This window comes from Bufo gargarizans, chromosome 4, assembly GCF_014858855.1.
Source record: "Bufo gargarizans isolate SCDJY-AF-19 chromosome 4, ASM1485885v1, whole genome shotgun sequence".
Lineage (NCBI taxonomy): Eukaryota > Metazoa > Chordata > Amphibia > Anura > Bufonidae > Bufo > Bufo gargarizans.
In genome coordinates this window covers 341155399-341177915 of record NC_058083.1, presented here as the reverse complement: position 1 = coordinate 341177915, position 22517 = coordinate 341155399, and the positions used below count along the sequence as shown (strand labels likewise).

Genomic DNA, 22517 nt, shown 5'->3' with positions numbered 1-22517 from the left:
CTCAACCTCCTGACCTGTTGACCTAACCACTACCTCAGTGATTGACAACTGTGTCTCATCCTCTTCATCAACCTCTTGAGACAGTAATTGCTGTTGAGTTATTGGCTACTGTGTCTCATTATCATCCACCTCATTAAACACTAATTGCCGTTTCCCACCGTCATCTTCTTGTGACTGTGGATGCTCAATAATTTGGGAATCGGAGGACAAGATCTGTCCCTCTTCAAGCGGGCTTGGCAAGAGGGCCAAATCAAGTAATGGCGCTGAAAAGAGCTCCTTGGATATCCGAGTGTGGGATTACTGGTTTGCCCAGACTCTTTATGGTGGAAGAAAGGAGGATCAGGGTGAGGATTGGGTTAAGCAGACTCTTGGCTACTGAGACTGGATTTGGTGGAAGACAGGGTGGTGCTAAACCGACTGGAAATATTATCTGCTGCAATCCAACCGACCACCCGTTCACACTGGTCTAACTTCAAGAGTGGTGTCTTGCGCTGCCCTGCAAACTGAGACCTGAAGCTAGGTATGGTGGATGATTGTTTTTCTTGTGCTCTGGCAGCAGGCACAGTTTCACCATGCCCAGGGCCACGGCCTTTGCGTGCACAATCGGCATCACTGCCACTGCTTCGTCCCCAACATGGCTACGCATTACAGTGAGGGCAGTACTTACCTACACGTATATTGGCTGCATAGCAGCCATGAAACGTGCAGAGAGGAGACTCTATCATTGCGCTCGAGCACATGTAAATCCAACTCGTGGAGAACTGGGTTCGTTACGAACGTTAAAATGTATTTCTATCTCCACACCGTTCCAAATTTAACTTTTTTTCGGTTGCATTTATTAAATGCTGTTGCATTGTTTTGTTTTTGCTGTTGAATTTATTATGTTTTTTTATTAAAACCCGCATATAGGAAAAAGCACGGACCTATGTGCTCTCCAACGGACCCGGCCACCAAAGAGGTTGGTGCTTTTTCCTAAAATGTTCAAGCACAGCCACCACTGAGTGATCGTAACCAATAATAATGTGATTGAAAAATGTATCCAGCCAGCAAAGGAAGCAATTTGGATAATTATATATTTAGTGACTTGTATTAACTTCCCTGGAAGTGAGACAACCTCTTTAAAGTTTGTCGAATCAACTGAATCAAATTTTTTAACACTTTGCTAATCACTATTCACACCAAGCCACTTATTCTTCTGACAATCAACACTTGTGCATGTCGTTTGGGCAGGCATTCTGACCCTCTCGGGGCATACATTTTGGACAGCAGAAAAACAATGATCCAGCACCTATAAAATTCTAGATTGGTCTTTATTTCTTGTTTACAGCAATACACGTACAGGGGAATGACACTGTCTGGACGTTGATGCGGTTTGGACATGCTTGTGTGTAGTGCTATGAACAAGAAATAAAGATCCATTTGAAATTTTATTAGTGCTAGATCAAAGTTTCTGCTGTGCCATCTGGGTCCGGATTTGGACCCATTCTGCTGTTTTCTTTATACTTTAATTATCTTGGACACTTAGTCCATAACATCTGCATCATATTTTTGAAAGCTTTGGAATATGAAAAAGCATAACACATTTGCCGGCGCAGTATGTTTTTAAACACACTTTATCGCCATTAAACATGCATTTACCTGTCACTTAGACATCATTTACTATAGCTGTCATTGCGTTCAAGAACTTAGGGACGATTATACTGCCTGAAGTAGGGGGGGAGCAGCGACGAGGGGGATGCCTCGCCGGCCAATTTTGTGTTGGTAGCCTTAGGGTACGAAACAGCATGAATGGTAGAGCCACTGGACTCTAGCTTTGTAGGCTATTGTATGATTTTTATTAAGTATGGCTGGAGAGGACTTGCCCTGCTGGTCAATCCTCGCTCTGCTTTGTATGAAGAACAAAATGATGTACAAGGATTGGATATGTTGTCTTTAATATCAAATGCACTTACCTGATCACTGTATGTCTATATGCGGAAAAATGTTACAAATAAAGATTTTCAAAAAAAAAGAACTTAGGGACGAGAGAGGGAAAAATAAAAAAATAAATAAATCTTAGGAGACGAAAGGGGGTTATATACCAACTTTCAGGGCAATTGAAGCCACTTTGGTTTGGCCAGAATCGATTCAGGTTACAAACCTAACTTTATGCAAAATGCAACAAACTCTCATCTCTGGTATTGACTTCAGAATATATATAGATTTAGCATTTTTGATTCTTTCTTGGCAAGTAAATAAAACACACAAATCAAACTTACCTGGGAATTATAATAACAAGTATGCAGAATATTTTACTGTATTAAATACAGTATATTGTCCCCCAGAATATTTATTTTCCAAATTGGCCAAACTCATCCTTTTTTTTTTTTTTTTTTTTTTTTCCATAGTTAAATTTTAAAAGTTTTGTTTTATTTTTATATTCAATTCACCCAGGAAGTGAAAAAAAAAATCTATTTTCTTCAAGACGTGGAAAGATCAACATTACAGTTTCACATAGCATTTTTCACAGGACACTGAGAACCTAGAAATAGAACAAGAAACACAAGTCAGTGGTCTTCGGCAAAGTAATACACAAGCATTGTAAACATAATCTAAATGTCTTCTCCTAGGGTCGTCTGCAGTTTTTTTTTGCATTTTGCCCTGATGTCAAAGTTTGGTATCTGTAGGATTGCCCAATTGTTAAAGGATTAAATATGATGATGAGGATGTTTTGTGATGCACAGGGCCAGAGGGAACCTGTCTTTGGGCAATGTAATCCCTAGAATCTGTTGTTCTGAGAGCTGATTGGCTAAGAAGGTGGTCTGTTCCCACATATAAGGGAGGTGTCTGAGAAAGATACAACAGAAAGCATCACAGAACAAGGATTCTCCCCTTAACAGCCTCCAGACCCAAACAAAGATGAATCCAAGCATTTCCATCATCTTTCTCATCTGCCTGGTTGCTGCTTCTACAGGTTTACCCATCAAGGTGAGACTAATATAACATCTACTATCACTATAATCTATGTTCTAATTATATTATGGTAATCTATATATCTTTTTGTCTCTCATCCTCCAACTGAATGTACACCATAATTTACATCAAAGCCCAATCCACCCTTTAAAACCTTTTTCCAAACACTGGAAGTAATGGCATGTTTCTAAGATATGAAAGCATTTACTAGTTGAGCACTAAATCTTCTTTCAGATTTCCCTGCACACCAGCACTCCTATCCATTTGCTCTACTGGGAACCTCAGCACAGCCCCATTTACTTAACTAGAACTGGGTTGTAGTCCCATGTATGGCAGGTGGACAGAAATGCTGCAGTACAGAAGAAACTGACAAAGGGGCTGGGACACAACTCGTAACTAATTATGAATTCATTCTTATGATGGTCATACTCCTTTGAGGTGGTTTCAGGGGAGTGTTTTTTCGTTTTGTTTTTTAATCTAAAGGGGACAGAAATAACTCACCGCCACCAATCCTGAGCTTCCATCACTTCAATGCTGTTCTTTATGCTTATCACTTCCTATCCCGGATATGCCAGGAAAATCCTGCTTATCCATTCACTGCCCTTAGTGGTAACCTGCCCCAGCCAATGACTGGGTGAGTGAGCCTTTCCTGGAATATTAGTGTGTGGAATCGGGACAGGAAGTGGGGGTCGGAGAGGTGTTGGAACAGAACAGTAGTGGCAGGGGTTTGGTTGAGGCGAGTCCTTTTTTTACTGGCCATTTCTGACTTTTTTTTTTTAATGTCCAATCTATAATGTTAAACAGCAATATCAGAATAATTGTGATCTTCTAGCCTAGAGATGCTCAACCTGTGGCCCTCAAGCTGTTGTAAAACAACAACTCCCACCATGCCCTTGCCCTGCTGTAGGCGGATAGCTGTAGACTGTGTGTGCATGCTGGAAGTTGTAGTTTTGCAATAGCTGGGGAAACGCAGGTTGAGCATCCCCGTTCTAGCAAATACTATTGTGTTTTAGTAAATTTTCATATAGAAGATTTGTGACAATGCTAAATGTTATGTAGTATAAAAGCAACAGATTTAATTATTGCAATAATCACATGAAAATATTTTATTCACAAATACAACTGTAAGTAACTATGATTTTTTGTTTAGAAGAAATATGCTATAAGCAGTTTTCCAGGTCCTGTCTGGCACTTCTACACAATGGTGTTTATAAGTGAAATAGACAATTTTATTTTTAAATGTGACTAAGCCTATCATTTTTCTTCTCACTTAGGGGTGTAAAAGTCGGCCAACGTCGGGAAAAAATGTTGGTAAGTTTTCTGACACATTTCATCACTGTCATGTATGTTGACTCTTTTTAAAGGCTCAATGAGTTTTGTTAAGACTTTTAATGATAGTGATGTAAAGGTTTTGATCGGTGGGGGTCTGAGTGATGACATCTCCATATCTCAGTAGCTTGGGTGGAGAGAAGTGCTTACAAATTGAGCCGATCATAACTTGAACAGACAGAAGTCTACCATCGGCTATCGTGCTACTTAAAACGATGATTGACAATAAAATGGCCAAAGTTGGTAATTGCCTTCAACAATCTCATTTGGATGGCCGGTTTATCTATGTAGTTATTTGAAAGGAAAGGTTTGCTACCACAAAATGTACTTGTAAACCTGTCAGCAGAATCGGCCTTAATAAACAAGGCATACTTCCCAGTATGCCTTTAGATCCTGCTAATTAATTAGCTCGTTATTCTGCCCATTTAAATACAGTAGACTCTTCATTCATTGTTCTATTCTTCTTGTCTGAGTAGGTTAGAAAAAATTTGTGTTTAATATATTTACAGGGAAAGCAGACAACACCGAAACAGAGGAACCTCTTGACGTTTTCTCCACGATTCTTAAAGTGAACACAGGTAGGACTATGACATTTCCTCATTCCTTCATTGGCAGTATTTTCCCTGACAACATCCCAAGGTATTCATACACCTTAGACAGCTGATGGTTAAAAATTCCTTCCAGTCCCCTTTAAATATATACACTTAGGTTGGCATGTTTGGTTCAATGGATAGTGGAAAATAAGTAGCTGTCATAAACCTCTGGTGGTGGCTTTTGTCCCCACAAATACAAAGAATCAAACATGTTAAAATTCAGCTTGCCTGATCTGTCAACAGCATTTATTGGGTAACATCCATGAAACATTAAAGGGTTTCTACCACTTGGATTTCGCATAATTAGGTGTCAGATGTCATCGGCGCAGGCGCAGTGGAGATGTCTGAGCAGGGAAGCGGTCGAAACATTAGGTACATCCCAATGGTGCATTTGGTTGAATTCGGCCAAGTCGCTTTAACCCCAGCATCAATGGTCATATAAATTCACTTATAAATCATATGGACATGGGTTTCTGTTGGTGGGCATGGTTTGGCCTCATCTGCAAGCCATACTATTGGAGCTAAGTCTGGGCACTGGTTGCATGGTTTACATCATGTCAAGCCATATCATGCCATAACCTTAAGTGGTCCTCACAAATTGGTATCCTTGGCAACTTTATTAGTGTATATGGAAGCCTATAGGGTTTACAGAATGCATAGCCCTATAGATTGACATAATCGGTTTTAAAAGTGGGGTGTTCTGTGAATAATTTTTGTAATAATCAATACCTACACGGTTAATTTTCCTACTGCCCCGACATTGGTTCACAATGTCTGTTTATTTCAGTGCCATCTACCACTGGCCTCAGTGGAATGACTGCTATAGCAAGACCTTTTTTCTACATTTGAAGAGAGACAGACATCCCAGCTTTTCCTGACTCCTCTTGATTCTTCTGACTAGAGGAACAGTGACAGTAGATACACCTACCATAAAACATGCACAGCCTCACAAATTGAACACGATTGATGATGATTGTCCTCTTTTTGGACATTACACATGAAGTCCCATCTCACCTCTTTTTGCCAATACACATAAACCTATCATTGCATTTCATGGTATGATCCATCACCATTTGGAAGGAATTGTGCAGCCGTTCAGCCATTTTTACCTGTCTCCTAAAGCACTTTATACTTGGTGATCAAATCGCTCACCAGCTGCCAGCATCTCCATTCTGGTTCCTTGGCTCTGTTCACCAATAACCCGGTCCCTGGCCTCTAAACTTCCAGATGTTGTCATGTGCTCTACTGTGGCCAGACAATGGTCTCAGTGGTGACCTGTCCACAAGCAAGATGTGACCCAGCAGTGGTGTGCCACTTGACTGGATGTTTAAAGATGGGGACTAGAAGATTGTGGAAAGGAGCCATAGAGCCTGAATGGACTGGCAGGGGTCAGCTGAGTATATTTTTTCCCTAAGAGCTACTCACTGCTGGGGACAGTTAAAATGGTCAAAAGGCAGAACAAACCCTTATATGTTAGAAACCAATACAAATCTAGAATGAGCACAGGCAATATATTATTGTAGCTATTGAAATACAATGAAAGTCAATTGTTTTAGCAAATGATGCCCATGCAAAGTCTCTTTATTTACTGGCCCTATTATGCCAGAAGATGATTGTGAGCGATGATCTGGCAGTGTAATACTGCCACTAATTACTCTATAAAGGAGCAAACACTTGTTTATCCGGTAATTCTAATATTTTAGCAGGTTTAACGACCCTCATTTGTCGGCAGCAGATCGTGCTGTGTAATTGCGATCTGCTGAAGGCAAACAGTAATTCAGTATGATGACGAAAGAGGAGGAGATTGGTACCATACTAAGGAGGAGATTGTTGCAGTATTAGCAGCGCTCTCCTCCACTAGCGAGCAGGTGATTGCTGGGAAGGAAAGCTTCTCGTCTGACAATTGCCTGCTGAATCTTCACGTTTAATTTAAACCTACAGATCATGCTTATAGATATTTTCTTCTCTTCCAAAGGACTGGACAAAAGCACACACCCAATAGTCTATGGTGATGTAATGAAAAGGATGGGTCGTTATGCCACAAACCGTAACCGTTCATGGCCTAGATCTGCAGATGGAACTGTCCAAGTGCCATATACCTTATCTCCAGGTTACCGTAAGTTGCAGAGTTTCATACAACATTAAAATATACATTGATATTGGTGGTGACTTCCTAGAAATTCCAAGCTGATATTAATCACGTCATCTTTATTTGACTAGGTGTTGAATATCAGAATCTGTTCATGACCGCAATGCAGGAATTTGAATCCTTGACCTGTGTGCGCTTTATAAAGAGGACTGCAGAAGTAAATTACCTTGACATTATCTCATCTGATGGGTAAGTCATTTGTTTGCCTAGATGGGAAGGGGAGCTCACTCATCCAGAGTCTATGCAAATATTTTTGGGCTTTTAAAAGGTTTGTTCAACCATGAGGACCTTTTCTGCAGATCCCCCAAAGTGGTTGAACCCTCAACAGGAATTATTGTTGCCTTGCCACTCAGGAACCTCAGATTTTGGGTCTTGCCACAACATCGGCTTTGATGTAGGTTGTGGCAACTTGAACTATGATTTATTATACCCAATGGCTCATACTGGTCCCACCATCTAGCACATTCCCCTTTGTCTAACTTTGAGATAGTTCATGACTGGGGTGTGTTATTCTGATGACTATAGCGGAGGAGTTAATATTCAAACCATCAAAAACATAATTTGTGATGCTTTCAAGGAGCTTTGTTAGGTTCTGTACTTCATGAGCATTTTTAACTGACAATACTTTAATGATCAGGGCATATTCAAATTTCTGTTCCTAGGGCATGTTTAGATGGGAGGCAGCCTTTTTCATATCTATTTGCATCAAAGTGTGCTTTGGTATTTGTTGGAGAAGGTCTTTCTGTTCCCAAACCCAAGTTCCTAGTCTAAGCCTAGTCCAGCTAAAACCCCCAAGAGAACATGACAACTATTTGTATGCATTTGAGCCACACACAACGTACACAGGGAAAACATCTTCCCAAGCCCTCTAAACACATGTATGCTTGGTTGTGCTTTCATTAGGGAAGTGGATCAAACCGCTAGTAGACATCTTTGGTAGTGATGAGCGGCATAGGCAATATTCGAATTTGCGATATTTAGCAAATTTTTGGCTGAATATTTGCTATAAATTTGCAAATTTAAGAATTTGTGATCTCCAGTCATTTACTTGATTGCGAAAATCGGCAATGTAATATATTTGCGATAAAAATTTGCGATTAGAATATTTGCGATAAACACTTAGGGGTAGACAACCTTCCTATTGGTTGCTAGGGATGTAGCAGATATTCGCGATAAATTTGAGATTAGAATTTTGGCAATCAACACTATTTTCCAATACGAATATATAGCACTATATTCTAAATATTTGCAAGCTCTCGAAGTGGCGATATTCGTAATTAAAATTTGCGATTTGAATATTAGCACTCAACTCTAATCTTTGATAGCAGCGTAACCCGAAGATCAAATAAATAAGGCATTTTGAAATCCAACTTTTCAGTCATTCTCTTCCCCGATATCTGCCATAAAAGAAGTCCGATAACCAAGCATATTTGATGTCAGATTTCCATGAACAACCCCACTCTTGTCCATGTTTTTTTATCTGATATCTTATTTAAATGAGCTGCAACACTAGACACAGCTATGATATGGCTCCTTTATTCTTATTCCAGTTAATCCTGTGATAAATCAGGATCATAGCTTCACTGTTTGCCCCTCATCAGTCTACAGCAATGTCAATTTATCCCTGAAACAGACTCCAGTAATCTGAGTCAGACCGATTGTTAGGGACCTTTTGCCCTGTATTCATATTCAAGAACTGTTGGAAAATCTAATTGTATAGTAATCCTTCAGCATGAAGTAACTTGCCACTAAATGCATTTGTTTCTGGTATTTCAGTTGTTCATCTTATGTTGGACAAAATGGAGGAGCTCAACCTGTACGTTTATTAGCTCCTGGTTGTATGTCCAGAGGAATAATACAACATGAGCTAAACCACGCCTTGGGATTTCAACATGAAAATAGCCGGTCTGATCGTGGCAGCTACATCACCGTAAATTACAGAAACGTCAAACCAGGTACCGTGTACATTAACACACATCAAGTCCCAACATCCGATATAACACTCAGATATTATAATCTAATATTATGGTGCAATTCAACATAAAAATTTACCAAAACAATACAAAATAGTTTATTTTTCAATGAAAATAAAATATTCCAGATATTCTTTGAATAGGAATTTAACGAACATTGTAAATCTGACTACTTTGACTATGTCCTCATAAATCACAAATTGGATCGGGTCATTAAAAATTGCCTAATTTTGATTATTTTTTAATTCTTGACCTGCTCAGCTCAGGTGAAGATTTAAAAATTGTCCTCCCCTTCTCTTACCTGAATCTGCCCTTAGGGAGTACAAGTAAACCCCCATACACATCAGATGATAGATTTATCCTGCCAAAGTTGTTGACTTTGACTGACAAGGAACTAAAGTTTATGCAGATTTAGCATCAGCAAATAGTAAAAAAAAAGAATAATTAGAAAAAATACTTAATGAAAAAATATTTCCAAAAAATGAAATAAAATCGTGATCTATTTTTTATCAATTTTTTTTAAACCGTTATAAATTATGAAATGCTATTTCTTTTTCTGAATGAGAATATCTATATTCTTCACATTGTAACTAATCATTTTTTATTTTTTATTCCCCCCCCCCCCCCCCCCCCAGGGATGGAGAACAATTTTGACATACAGGACGGCAGTACCTTAGGTCTCCCATATGATTATACCTCGGTGATGCATTACGACAAGTGTATTAGGATGTGTGTAAGGTGAACCGTGGTGGATAACTGACCTAAGGCTGGGTTCAGACCTGAGCGTTCTGAAACGAGCGCTCTGTATGCGCGATTGTACGGGCGTTTACAATCGCGCATACAGAGACAGGCGTGCACACATTGTCGCGCGTTCCCGAATATCTATGTGCGGGAACGCGCGACAAACGCCCAAAAAAAAGCTCAAGCACTTGTTTGAGCGTCGGGCGTTTTACAGCGCGATCGTACGCGCTGTAAAACGCCCAGGTGAGAACCATTCCCATAGGGAATCATTGGTTCTTGCCTGTTGTGCGTTTTACAGCGCGTAGGAACGCGCTGTAAAACGCTCAGGTGTGAACCCAGCCTAAGGTTCCCATGCACCTTCACTAGTGGTCAGCCAAATGCCATAGACCTATACAGTCAGCTGTGTTTTCAACTGGCAGAGAGGAGAAAGCCATGTGCCGACATATCTGGCAGGAGCTTATCTCCTAGAGCAGTCTGTGAAGAGGTGAGGAACCGCACTCTGTTCAAATCTTGATACCGGTGCCGATCAAGGGCTTATTAGGCCGTATCCAGGTAATCAAATATTGAGGCACTCAGTCTGGAAGTTATGCAAATTAAGTGAATTTTATTCTTTCATTTTTTCTATGCCATCCATAGGCCCGTTATATGTTAAAGGGTAACAGATTATTTTCTGACCAGACGTTTCGGTCACGGTGGACCTTCATCAGTGGTCATGTTATCTGGAACATTATCAAATACATATATATATATAAGGTACTTTTACACGGATGGCAGAGTATGAAATTACATAGATATAAACATAATAAAAAATGAGACCATAAATAATGTACAAGTAATATTTGATAGGGTTATAGCAGCAGAGTAGATAGGGGCCCAGAGGTTATATATACATATAAAAAATACATATATAAATTCATATTTACGAACATGAGTATATGCAAGGAAAAAATGATTCTATGTCAACGTAGAATATGGCAAAAATACACTTGATGTCAACACTTGATATCTACGTAGAATATGGCAAAAATACATAGATAAATTCATATTTATGAACATGATTGTATGGGTATACGCAAGGAAAACATGATTCTATTGGGAATCCCAATAGAATCATGTTTTCCTTGCGTATACCCATACAATCATGTTCATAAATATGAATTTATCTATGTATTTTTGCCATATTCTACGTAGATATCAAGTGTTGACATCAAGTGTATTTTTGCCATATTCTACGTTGACATAGAATCATTTTTTCCTTGCATATACTCATGTTCGTAAATATGAATTTATATATGTATTTTTTATATATATATAACCTCTGGGCCCCTATCTACTCTGCTGCTATAACCCTATCAAATATTACTTGTACATTATTTATGGTCTCATTTTTTATTATGTTTATATCTATGTAATTTCATACTCTGCCATCCGTGTAAAAGTACCATATATATATATATATATATATGTGTATTTGATAATGTTCCAGATAACATGACCACTGATGAAGGTCCACCGTGACCGAAACGTCTGGTCAGAAAATAATCTGTTACCCTTTAACATATAACGGGCCTATGGATGGCATAGAAAAAATGAAAGAATAAAATTCACTTAATTTGCATAACTTCCAGACTGAGTGCCTCAATATTTGATTACCTATCTCCTAGAGCAGGCATGCTCAACTTGCGGCCCTCCAGCTGTTGCAAAACTACAACTCCCAGCATGCTCGAACAGCCTAGAGCAGGGCATTGTGGGAGTTGTAGTTTTACAACAGCTGGAGGGCCGCAGGTTGAGCAAGCCTGTCCTAGAGGAAAGGGTCAGGGATTGAAATTCAATATCATCTGTCAAAGGTTTTTATATTTTTAAGAGAAGGAAAACATAACTAGATATATATTGGTATTACTGTAATCATACTGTCCCAGAATAAGAAGGTCACGTCAATTTGGCACATATAGTGACCACTATAATATCCAAAAGCCTTGGGTAGAATTTTTTACTTTTTCAATTTCACCCCACATTGTTTTATATTTTTCAATACAAGACATGGTAAATTAAATGGTATAATTAAAAATACAACTTGCCCCACAAACTAAGCCCTCATATAGCTCTGTGAGCAAATTATGTAAAGTTAAGGGTTTTGGAAGGTAGAAAGGAAAAAAAAAGCTCAAAAAATAAAAACTGATCCAGTACTTAGGTGTTTAACTAATATTTAATTTAAGCTGCATCACACATCAGTGTTTGTGAGCCAAAACCAGGACTGTAGGTGTAAGGGAAAGATCTGCTTCTGTTCTGTTTAGAGCCGCCCCTGGTTTTAGCTCACAATCACTGATGGAAATCACTGACCAAAATACTGATCTATGAAGGAGGCATTAGGGCGATCTTAACCAGGCTTTACCATATAGGCACGAATTATCTGAAAATGACCTATTTATTCTCGCTAACGTATTTGATATGTGTTTTTCATATTTCTAAGTTAAATTTCACTAACCAAACTTCCAAATACTTAAAGAATTATTTGTTAAAAAAGGAGGGTTATCCCTTATTCAAGGCCTTCAGCTTTTAGCCAGAATAAAAATCGCTAAAAGGTGCATGCTGTGGTCTGCAATAATCATGATGTCCATACATTAGGTCATCAATATCAGATTGGTGGTGGCCACCACCCAGAATACCGCCCCTCCCCCTTTACCAGTTGCTTTGGGCGGTCATGGCACTGGAGACTATACGGAGCAGGAGGCAGATGGCTTTCTACATGGGGATACTGCAGCTCGGATCCCTCTTCTTCCACAAGGAAGGGAAGATTGGACTGACTGCCGCCTCTGTTATTTATTGATAGATTTATATTAACATGAACAGATTCAGTGCATTAAACAAAATGTGAGAAGACCTGACCAGTAGACCTGGATTATATATTTCACTAACTATCTCTATAACCTACACTACTCCCTGCACTGGACCCTATCAGCTATTCATCTACACAATTCCCTATTACTATCTAACACTATCTATCAGGATTATTTATATGCGATTTGGAATGTAATTTGAAAAAGCACAGCACAGTGTTCAAGCTCCTTTGTCTCACATGAAACTCCACAAAATGGCTGCTGGGGAGGGTCTGAATTTATATAGTGAAGTCCAGACACGTTGTTTAACCACCCTCTAGAGACATGGGATGTACCCCCTGGGGCTATCAATATGAAAGAAAACTATAATAATCATTTTCCACTAGGTTTGCTTTTGCTATTGATCCAAATCTACCCATCAGCACCATTCCTAATCCAAATGTGCAGGTTGGACAAAGAGATGGCCTCAGTGTCCTGGACGTGGAAAAAATTAACAAATTCTATAATTGTGGTGAGTATCATTTAAAAACTACAGTAACAATGAAGTTTCAGTTGATATAGGTTCCAAATGAAGATATGTTTTCAAAGTACTACAAGCAGAGTCTGTAGAGGAGGGTTTAAAGGGAATGTGTCATCAAAAAAGGATTTCATTTTTATATTAACTCTTTATATTTTTTAGAATTTTTGGTCTTTTATATTTGATGCTTTGTGTCAGTATGTATGTATGTGTGTGTGTGTATATAATTTTTTTTTTTAGGCCACAGTTTTCACACCGTTTGTCTAAAGGGCTCTTTACACGAGCCGACAATTGAACAGATTATCGCTATTACTAGTAACGCTCATCAGCGATGATGTTGCGGTGTAAATGTACTGCTGGTTACCCCATGAATGAGCGAAACACCCGTTCATCAGGTAATTGGATCTTTTGTGCAGCACAAAAGGGCATCATTTCCCAGTGGCAGATTGAGCTATGTAAACACGATCTGCTGCCGAGAAACGAGACAGTATGGGGAAGAGCGACGGCATTGGTGATTGCTCCTCTCCATACTCTGGAGGAGATCGAGTTAAAGGGTTTTGCCACCTTAATATGTTAATTATATAATTTTATTACAAACATGCTCCATTTGATAGGCATTCTCTGTACTTATAATGGTACCAGTCGGTGTTTAACCTGTATAGTAATGTCTACGTCCACCTACTGTGCTGGACACGCACATGGTTATTTCCATCCTTCAACTGCCACCAGTCAGATATACTATTATAGGCTGTGACAGTTACCCTGGGTTCAGACCTGAGCGTTCTGAAAGGAGCTCTCTGTATGCGCGATTGTACCGGCGTTTACAATCGCGCATACAGAGACAAGCGAACGCCCATTGTCGCGCGTTCCTGAAAGTCTATGTACGGGAACGCGTGACAAAACGCTCCAAAGAAGCTCAAGAACTTTTTTGAGCGTAGGGCGTTTTTCATCGCGTTCAAACGCGCTGTAAAACGCTCAAGTGTGATCCAGGGCCATAGGGAAGCATTCGTTTTCATGTGTTGAGCGTTTTACAGCGCGTTCAAACGCGCTGTAAAACGCTCAGGTGTGAACCCAGCCTTACAAGGACAGAGATGTAGGAGAAACGGCACACCTCCTGAGAGCTGCAGCAAAAAACACACCCCACTTATTTGTTTTTGTCAGATGTTTCCAGTAGGTTGTTCAATACTCCAGGTGAAGGATTCTCCTCTGCAAACTATCCAAACAATTATCCAGACAACATAAACTTTGCATTTTTGATCAGAACCGCAGATGGACAAGTGAGTATTACCAAAAGTTTTGCAAAAAAAAATAAAAAATAATCCACAAAGGCATCATTTTGAGGCTCCTATGTCTTCATGCCAAATCTGTAACTTATCCTCATTTTGTAATACTGTTGTCTGCTTACATGGTAGAAGGACACTTGGGCCCTCTTAAAATCAAAGGTCCTAGTAAGACTTTATTAATGATGATCATTTTTTTATTTTTTATTTTTTATTTTTATAGAAGTTAGATGATGAGGGATCAGATACTATCATGTTGATGATCAATGTCTTAAACAAAAATTCTAATAAAAATGACCATGTATAAGCCAAACCATAGTTTGGTAGTTGTTGGGCATCTTGATGTTATGTTGCTGTTTTTGTTGCATAAATCATTCTTGTGTAGATGCTGAGACTGGTGTTGTAGCTCAAGCCCATTCACTTGAATGTGACTACACTGTAGGACCAGATGCATTCTGTATGTGCATCAGACGCATGGCAAGGGGTCCCTTAAAGTCTATGTTTTTTGTGACGCCAGTTGCAGTGAAGCAACAAGGGTACAAGGCCCCTTCTAATGATACTGTAAATGGTACCCAGGTGTAGGAATGCCAAAGTGGTGTAGGGTAGCCTAAATATCCCTTAATGTTTTGTGCACGTGTCACGGTGCTCCTACCTGGATATGTTTGATGCCAGGCGTTGCCCTCCAAAAGCAGACAAAGGTAATGAATGGTGGGATGGAGATTAAACTGAGTCCAGACTTTGTATCAAAGTTGAAAACAGCTTTACTTGCCATAAACTTTTCTCCAGTTTGCAGACTTATCTTGGTCCCCAGCAGGCTTCGGCATTAACTGTGGCAGGCAAACTCCTCTCTGCTTTGTCTGTTGCTGTCTGGCTCTGCTGTGCTGACAGGATAGCTGTACAATTTAGCTTTCTCTGGTTGCTGCAACTTCTCTCTTGTGGACTGGCTCTGAAATCTGCTATACCAGGGAGTCTCTCTCTCTCCTGGCTCCTGAGGCGCGAAGCTTCTGCCTCCACTTCCAGCTGAGCTGAAGATGCTCCAGCTTGCCTGGGCAAGGCACTTCCAACAGGGACGCACACCTGCTGCACACCCTTCCTTGGCAGGGGGTAAACTAGAAACGTCGCATAGCAGGGGGTAAGCTAGACTAACTCTAAACTAAAACTCCTCCCTCCCTGCAGCAAGTGAAAAAGGCATTCCACACCACAGAGGGGGGTGTTGGAATGGAAAGGAAAGCTCCACGCTATATAACTGTAGCTCTGCCGTTTATGCTGCCACCTACTGTTGAACCAGGCACATTACATGATACCACAACAGTTGCATAATAGGAGATGCACATTATATGGGACCTGCAATTAAATACACAGGCTGACACTAGGCGACAGCAGCAGAGTGCAGAAGTGGTAATGCACCTCTGGGGCGTTACATATGCAGGAGTAATGCTGGTCCCAGAAGGACTGCTTTACGATATGAAAATGTTATAATGGTGTTCTTTGACTTTATTTAGGTTTCCTTGAGATTTTATGTCTTCAAACTTCAGAGCTCTCCTGATTGTTTGTCAGACTATGTCAGGATCTTTGATGGACCTAGTAGAAGATCTCCACTTCTCCTGAACAACACTTGTGGCAGCTCACAAATACCCACAATAATTGGTTCCACCAACCAGATGCTGATGGAATTTGTTAGCGATGGCTCAAATTCATCTAGTGGATTCAGTGCTTCGTATAACACAGGTGAGGATGAAGGAAATGGAGGTCAGATTAACAGTATGTATGTGCTCATTATACACCACAATACTGTATACCATATTATAGAGGGATAGTATAACAGAAGCACTTCATTCTTTGTTTTTAGATTTTTGATAGTAGCTTTCGAGCTCCCCTTTTATAGCTCTGCTCTATAAAGTTATTTAACAAAGACATTTGCTGACTTTAGAATTTGACATGTTTAGTATTTCGTATATTTGATGTCTTCTACTCATTACTATACCCCTAACATTTATATTGCTTCCTTTTAAGTGCAATGTGGAGGAACTTTTTTTGCGGCAACACAGAACATCACATCTCCAGGTTATTCTTCAGGGTCCTACTTGCCCAATCTGAACTGTTATTTTACTATACATGCACCTACCGGATACAAGGTGATTAAATATCAGATCTCGAAGGTCTAAGCTTCATTATTCTTACTGTGGTTTTCCAAGACTTTGATACTGATGACCAATCTTCAGGATATGTTCATTGATATCAGAAACCCAGAAAACCCCTTTAATTCTGTGTGTCATTATTCTCACATCTGGCCGGACATTTTCTCCCTCTTATTTCCTTAGATTTCCCTAAATGGAACATTTGATATAGAGTCAGCTATATATTGCTATGCCGATAGCCTGCTCGTCTATGGCAGTGGGGAGGAGGGCGAGTCACCCACAAACACATTTTGTGGCACAGGCTTAATTTCGATGACTTCAACTGGTAATAAAATTCTCCTTAATTTCCAAACTGATAGCGGCTATCAGAGAAAAGGATTCCGGCTGACGTACACCATCTGTGAGTAACTTTTTTTTTTTTTTTTAAGCTTTACATTTTTTTTTATATAATTGTGATATAAAGGCTTTTGACAGCCGGTATCGATCAATAGATTTTCCAACGCATTGAGAGGAGATTTCTCAAACTGGTGTAAAGTAGAACTGGCTTAGTTGCCCATAGCAACCAATCAGTCTTCCTTTCATTTCAAAGAACTCCTTTGGGAAATGAAAGGTTGAATCTGATTGGTTGCTGTGGGAAACTGAGACAGTTCTACTTTACACCAGTTTTGATAAAGCTCCCCAAATAGGTCAGATTTATTTGAGTTTTTTCACAGCTCTTGAGGTGTAAAAAAGTTGGAAATGATGACGCACACCCAGGGGTGTACCTAGAGCATTTGGCACCCGGGGCGAACCCTTTGTTTGGCACCCCCCCCCTCCTTTTTCAATGTTTTCAATAATATTTATTACAAATTACACCCCCTCCCTTAATAACACCCCCCCCCCTTAATTACACACACACACACACCCTTAATTACACCCCCTCTCTTCTCCCCTTAATTACACCTCCTCCCTCAATTACACACCCCCTCCCTCCCCACCTTAATTACACCCCCCCCTTAATTACACCCCCTCTCTTCTCCCCTTAATTACACCCCCTCCCTTAATTACACCCCCCCTTAATTACACACTCCCCCCCCCCCTTAATTACACCCCCTCCCTCCCCACCTTACCCCTCCCTTAATTACACACACACATCCCTTAATTACACCCCCCCTTAATTACAAACCCCCACTTAATTACGCACACACACACCCCTTAATTACACAATTATTTACTCACATTTTGATGATGCCTCAGGCTCCGTCCGACCGCTGGTAATGGATCCTTCCGTCAGCGTCGTGACGTCATGTTGCGCGCCGCCGCAATAATCCTTCCACAGAAGCCAGCGCCTGGCGGAGTCGCGGTGCAGCAGTGGATGGAGGGGTGACTCCGTCATGGCACCCCCCTTGCGAGTGGCACCCGGGGCGGGCCGCCCCCCCTTGGTACGCCACTGCGCACACCATATTTGTGCCATTGTTTTGCGTTTCTTGCTACTTTGCCAAGTGACCAGACAATGGTGGAGCTTAGAGGGACGTGTCAGATTTAGTATAATGGAAATTAGTATATAGTAATATTTTAGCTTATAACCGTACCAGATTTAGCTTCTGGCACATGAATAGATGGAAGAGGGGCCAAACTTATTAAAGGGTCACGAAGCTTTTACAAAAATTGACATCTCAAAGGTTTTGATCAGTGGGGGTCTGAGTGCTGAGACCCCCACCAATGGCAAGAGTGAGGATCGGGAAGTACTCACATAGTGCGCACTCTCTCCTCGCTGCAGGAGGTGGTATAGATCTACAGTAGGATTTTGCTATGTTTATATCTTTGCCTTTTAGTGTATGTACTTTATTTTCTCAGTGCGTTATATTTTTTTGTATTGACTTTTTCAGCAGTTTACATTCATGTATCTATCAAGGTATGATGGATTTGATCTAAAAAATGCAATGATTAGCAGAGCAAAAAGTGATTGTGGGAACATACATAACTGGATGTTAGTGGTCTGAGTGACACCCCTATGGGCGTCACTGTTTGATGTATGAATTACCATTAAGAACACAAAAAAGGCAAAGAATTCAAAAACTGTTTGCTGTATCACAAAACAGAGAATATTTTACTACAAATGAAGTGACAACATTGTATGTGAAATCTAGTGTAAAACATTAAAATTTTTATGCTTTTTACAGTCAAGGAAACCTGAACACGAAATTGAAGACATTTTTTTGATTGCTCGAACAATGGCGACTCGTTTTGTGTGTGTGTGTTTGTGTGTGTGTGTGTGTATATATTTAAAATATATTTGAGAATTGTATGCTTATCCTAAACCCAGAATGTGTTTTTCAGTGTTAATTTTTATATTTTTCTTAACTCCGAATATGGCTTTCAATGCATTGCTCAATAAACTTGGCTTTTCAGCTTTTTCAAAATAATGTGTGTATTGTATATTTGTCATCAACATAATTAGAGATTAACAAAGTTTGGAAAAATTTGATTTGGTGCGTCTCCGAATTTCACAAAGTAATTCGAATTGTGACAATTACTTTGGCACGGGGAGCATTTTTTTTGTATGTAGCGGGCGCTAAGATGGGGAACGGCAATCACGACGCCCCCCCCCCCCCATTTGTGGCATCTGAGGCTACAATTTAGGTCTTTTTAGGTGTTCATCAGGGTAAAAATACTCTCCTCGTCTCTTTGCTCACACAGAGGCCATTGTTGTGCGAAATAGTGATGTCATTACTGATGTCGTCACTGAGTCAGACCAGAGCGCTGGTGTGGTGATGTCATACATCACATCGCTCAAGAAATTGCATGGTTTCTGCATTTCAAGATGGTAGCGACTACCTCTTTATGTGGAAATGAATGAAATGAGTGTATTTTTTTTTTTTTTTTTGCCATTTCAGGGAAAATTGATTCATTACCTGGAAGCGCAGGGAAATTCGGCTTCACAACTAATAACATTTTTCCTGAAATTTGGCGCTGATTCAATTAGCTCAACAATTGTTGGTCAAGGACCCAAGGTGCTTGTGTGCTCTGGTGCTCGAGTAGAACACTTCCCGAAGCTCGGGTGCTCTACAGAGCACCCGAGCACAATGGAAGTCAATGGGAGAACCCGAGCATTAAATCAGGCACCCCATGCTCTGAATAGGGGAGGGTATCTAGACTCTAGTTTGGCTTAGGAGTCCCTGCTCTGACTCCATATATAGCTATGTCCATATATGAAGTCAGTGCTTGCGGACACCCAGTGTATTTAAATCTAATTTAGCCTCTATTTCTGAAAAGTTTGGTCAGATTCAAACTCACAACCTTCTACATTACAGCCAAAAATCTTATCCACTACACTATAGAGCTGCATAGCCAGTTGCTTTAAAAGGAAGTATTCCTTTATAGCAGAAGTCTCATATATTTTATTTATTTTTTTACTATAGTGTAGTGGTTAAGATTATTGGCTATAATGCAGAAGGTTGTGAGTTTGAATCCCATCAGAAAAGAGGCAAAATTTTTATATAAACATATGTTTTTAGCCATAATATATTTACATATATATTTAGAATGTATAGTAGTTTCCCAACATATAGTTTCCCACATGTGTGTGTGTGTGTGTGTGTGTGTGTGTGTGTGTGTATATATATATATATATATATATATATATATATATATATATATATATATATCTATCTATATATCTATATATCTATCTTTCCAAAGAATGAGGCAGCACTTCCAGATTTCCCAGCAACGTTTCGGCCTACTCAATGAGGCCTTTGTCAAGCTACACAACAGTGCATACTACTGTGTATATATAAACCTAAAAGTGTTGCTAAAAAACAACCATAGAATGCCCAATATATTTAAAAATATAAATACTTTGTCATAAATTGATCAAAATTCATAAATATAAGACATTATTGTACAGAATTAATTTGGAAAAAAGTCAGCAAACAACCTGGATGCCGTAGTCCCCCCGCCGGTGTCTCTATAGCCCGCCAAACAGATGGAACACATGTAAGGTGTATGTGCAATATGCAGTGGGGTAATTTACGAGTAAATAGTATATGGTACAAAACAACTACAGGTAACTGTGATCCTCACTCCCCTGCATAACCCTGAGGAGAGTCTATACCGGTGTAGGGCCCTAATAAATGTATGGATAATGACAAAAGAGATAACAAAGTATCTATCTGGAGTATTCAGGTAGATACGTCCCTAACATACCCAGAGACATGATGGAGGGCAGGGACAACGGACACAGGACAGGCTGGAACCCCGACACGCGTTTTGCCTCAGCTTCGTCAGGAGGTTAATGAGAATTTGGTCCTGGCTCCCTCTTTATACCCCCCATGTAACTTCAGAGTGTGGACTGATAATATAATACAGCTGATACCGAGCGCTTGTGCCCGATGCGCGCCGAGTATGTCATGGAGACGCCGAATTCGTCAGGAGGAGGGTTGGAACGCAAGCCATGCGTTCCAGCCCGCCTCCCAAGGAAACACAGCGGCGTCCCCACGTGACCCGGCGCACAGTGCATCCCGGCCAAGCGCTGTATCAGACAATCCATCGTAAATACCATACCGCTCTGATGCTATCAACGCCTGATTACTCATATCAAATGCGGTTCACATATAGTTGCCCTAAACGAAGTATACATAGGGTGTATGGGACTATGGAATACCAAGAGACCGCTGAATACATATAATTATCACGGGGTGGGGGGAGAAGAAAGGAAGGGGAGAGGAAAAGGGGGGAGGACCCGAACGGCAGTGAAGAAAAAGGCTTTAATACCATAATTTCTAATACTGAGTTTGCATATCTATGATAACATGATTACACAAGAAAGCTTAATACCATAATTTCTAATAATGAATTTGCATACCTATAATAACATGATTCCATGAGAAGGCTTAATACCATGATTTCTAATAATGAATTTACATCCCTATAATAACATGATTCCATAAGAATTCACAATCATAAATACAGCCCCGAATTTATTCTGATACATGAGATCCCACAATACACATCACCAAAGAATATCATACATGATTATATAGATACAATAAATGCATTTCATCCAATCCTAGTGTACAAACATCAATTTTCTAATACATAATTTTATGAAAGAAGAATTAAAAAGAACAATAATTTTCTAAGAGTTAGAAAAAATAATATATAAGCAGTATAGAGTGCTAATCTCATACCAATATTTTCAAGAACAAATTTACTAAACTAGATTTCATACGTGATAATGAGAAGATTTTTTTCAAAGAAATTCATAGTGGTGACGCATCGAGACAACACATAACAATATAGTCCTCATTCTGAGTGAATACAGAGTCCCATTAAAGAAAAATATAGAAATCATGGCAGACTTGGGCAGCACATCACACCAAATCTGTCACGATCCATAATAAGGGGTGGTCGATGCGCCCAAGTGCGACTGGGCAACATAGACCATGGTTAACCCAGCGCAGTCAGGCGCATCGCCACCCGTATATCGTGCTGAATACATATACATTTACCATCCTTAGATCCCATCATGATAGTACAATATCTATCTCTTAACTGACCTGAAAGGCCATAACAATCCGACCAATATATTATGGTAAGTACTATGCCAGATTATTAAAAACGAATACATAAAGTAACCCCTCATATAATAAAAAGTGCAAGGGGGTATATTGTAACCCCCATATCTCCAAACGGAATCAATGCAAAAATGAGCAATTATGGCAGTTATGGGCGACTGTCACAATACATAATAGAGGGTGATCAATGTGCCCAAGTGTGACTGGGCAACATAAACTGTAGTTAGCCCAGCACAGTCGGGCACATCGCCACCCATCTAAAGTGCTGAATACATAGATAATAATTCCTAATAAAGGGTGATCCATGTGCCCAAGTGCAACTGGGCAACATGAACTGTAGTTGGCCCAGCACAGTCAGGCACATCGCCACCCATCTAATGTGCTAAATACATAAACAAATACCATGTTTCAATCCCAACCATACTGGCCTAATACCAATAACTAGACTGA

At 39.9% G+C, this 22517-nt stretch overlaps 1 protein-coding gene across 1 annotated transcript in view; it reads left to right on the top strand.

Moving 5' to 3' along the window:
• The window catches only part of LOC122935420 (embryonic protein UVS.2-like), a 31039-nt gene extending 14122 nt beyond the window's left edge, over positions 1-16917 (top strand). Inside the window, exons 2-13 of the mRNA XM_044291189.1 lie at positions 2880-2967; positions 4227-4263; positions 4791-4859; positions 6850-6990; positions 7095-7212; positions 8800-8978; positions 9632-9734; positions 12961-13085; positions 14253-14368; positions 15874-16099; positions 16385-16506; positions 16693-16917. Of these exons, the coding sequence (XP_044147124.1) occupies positions 2880-2967; positions 4227-4263; positions 4791-4859; positions 6850-6990; positions 7095-7212; positions 8800-8978; positions 9632-9734; positions 12961-13085; positions 14253-14368; positions 15874-16099; positions 16385-16506; positions 16693-16917 (1549 nt within the window). The remainder of the gene's footprint in view (positions 1-2879; positions 2968-4226; positions 4264-4790; positions 4860-6849; positions 6991-7094; positions 7213-8799; positions 8979-9631; positions 9735-12960; positions 13086-14252; positions 14369-15873; positions 16100-16384; positions 16507-16692) is intronic.
• The last annotated feature ends 5600 nt before the right edge of the window (positions 16918-22517 follow it).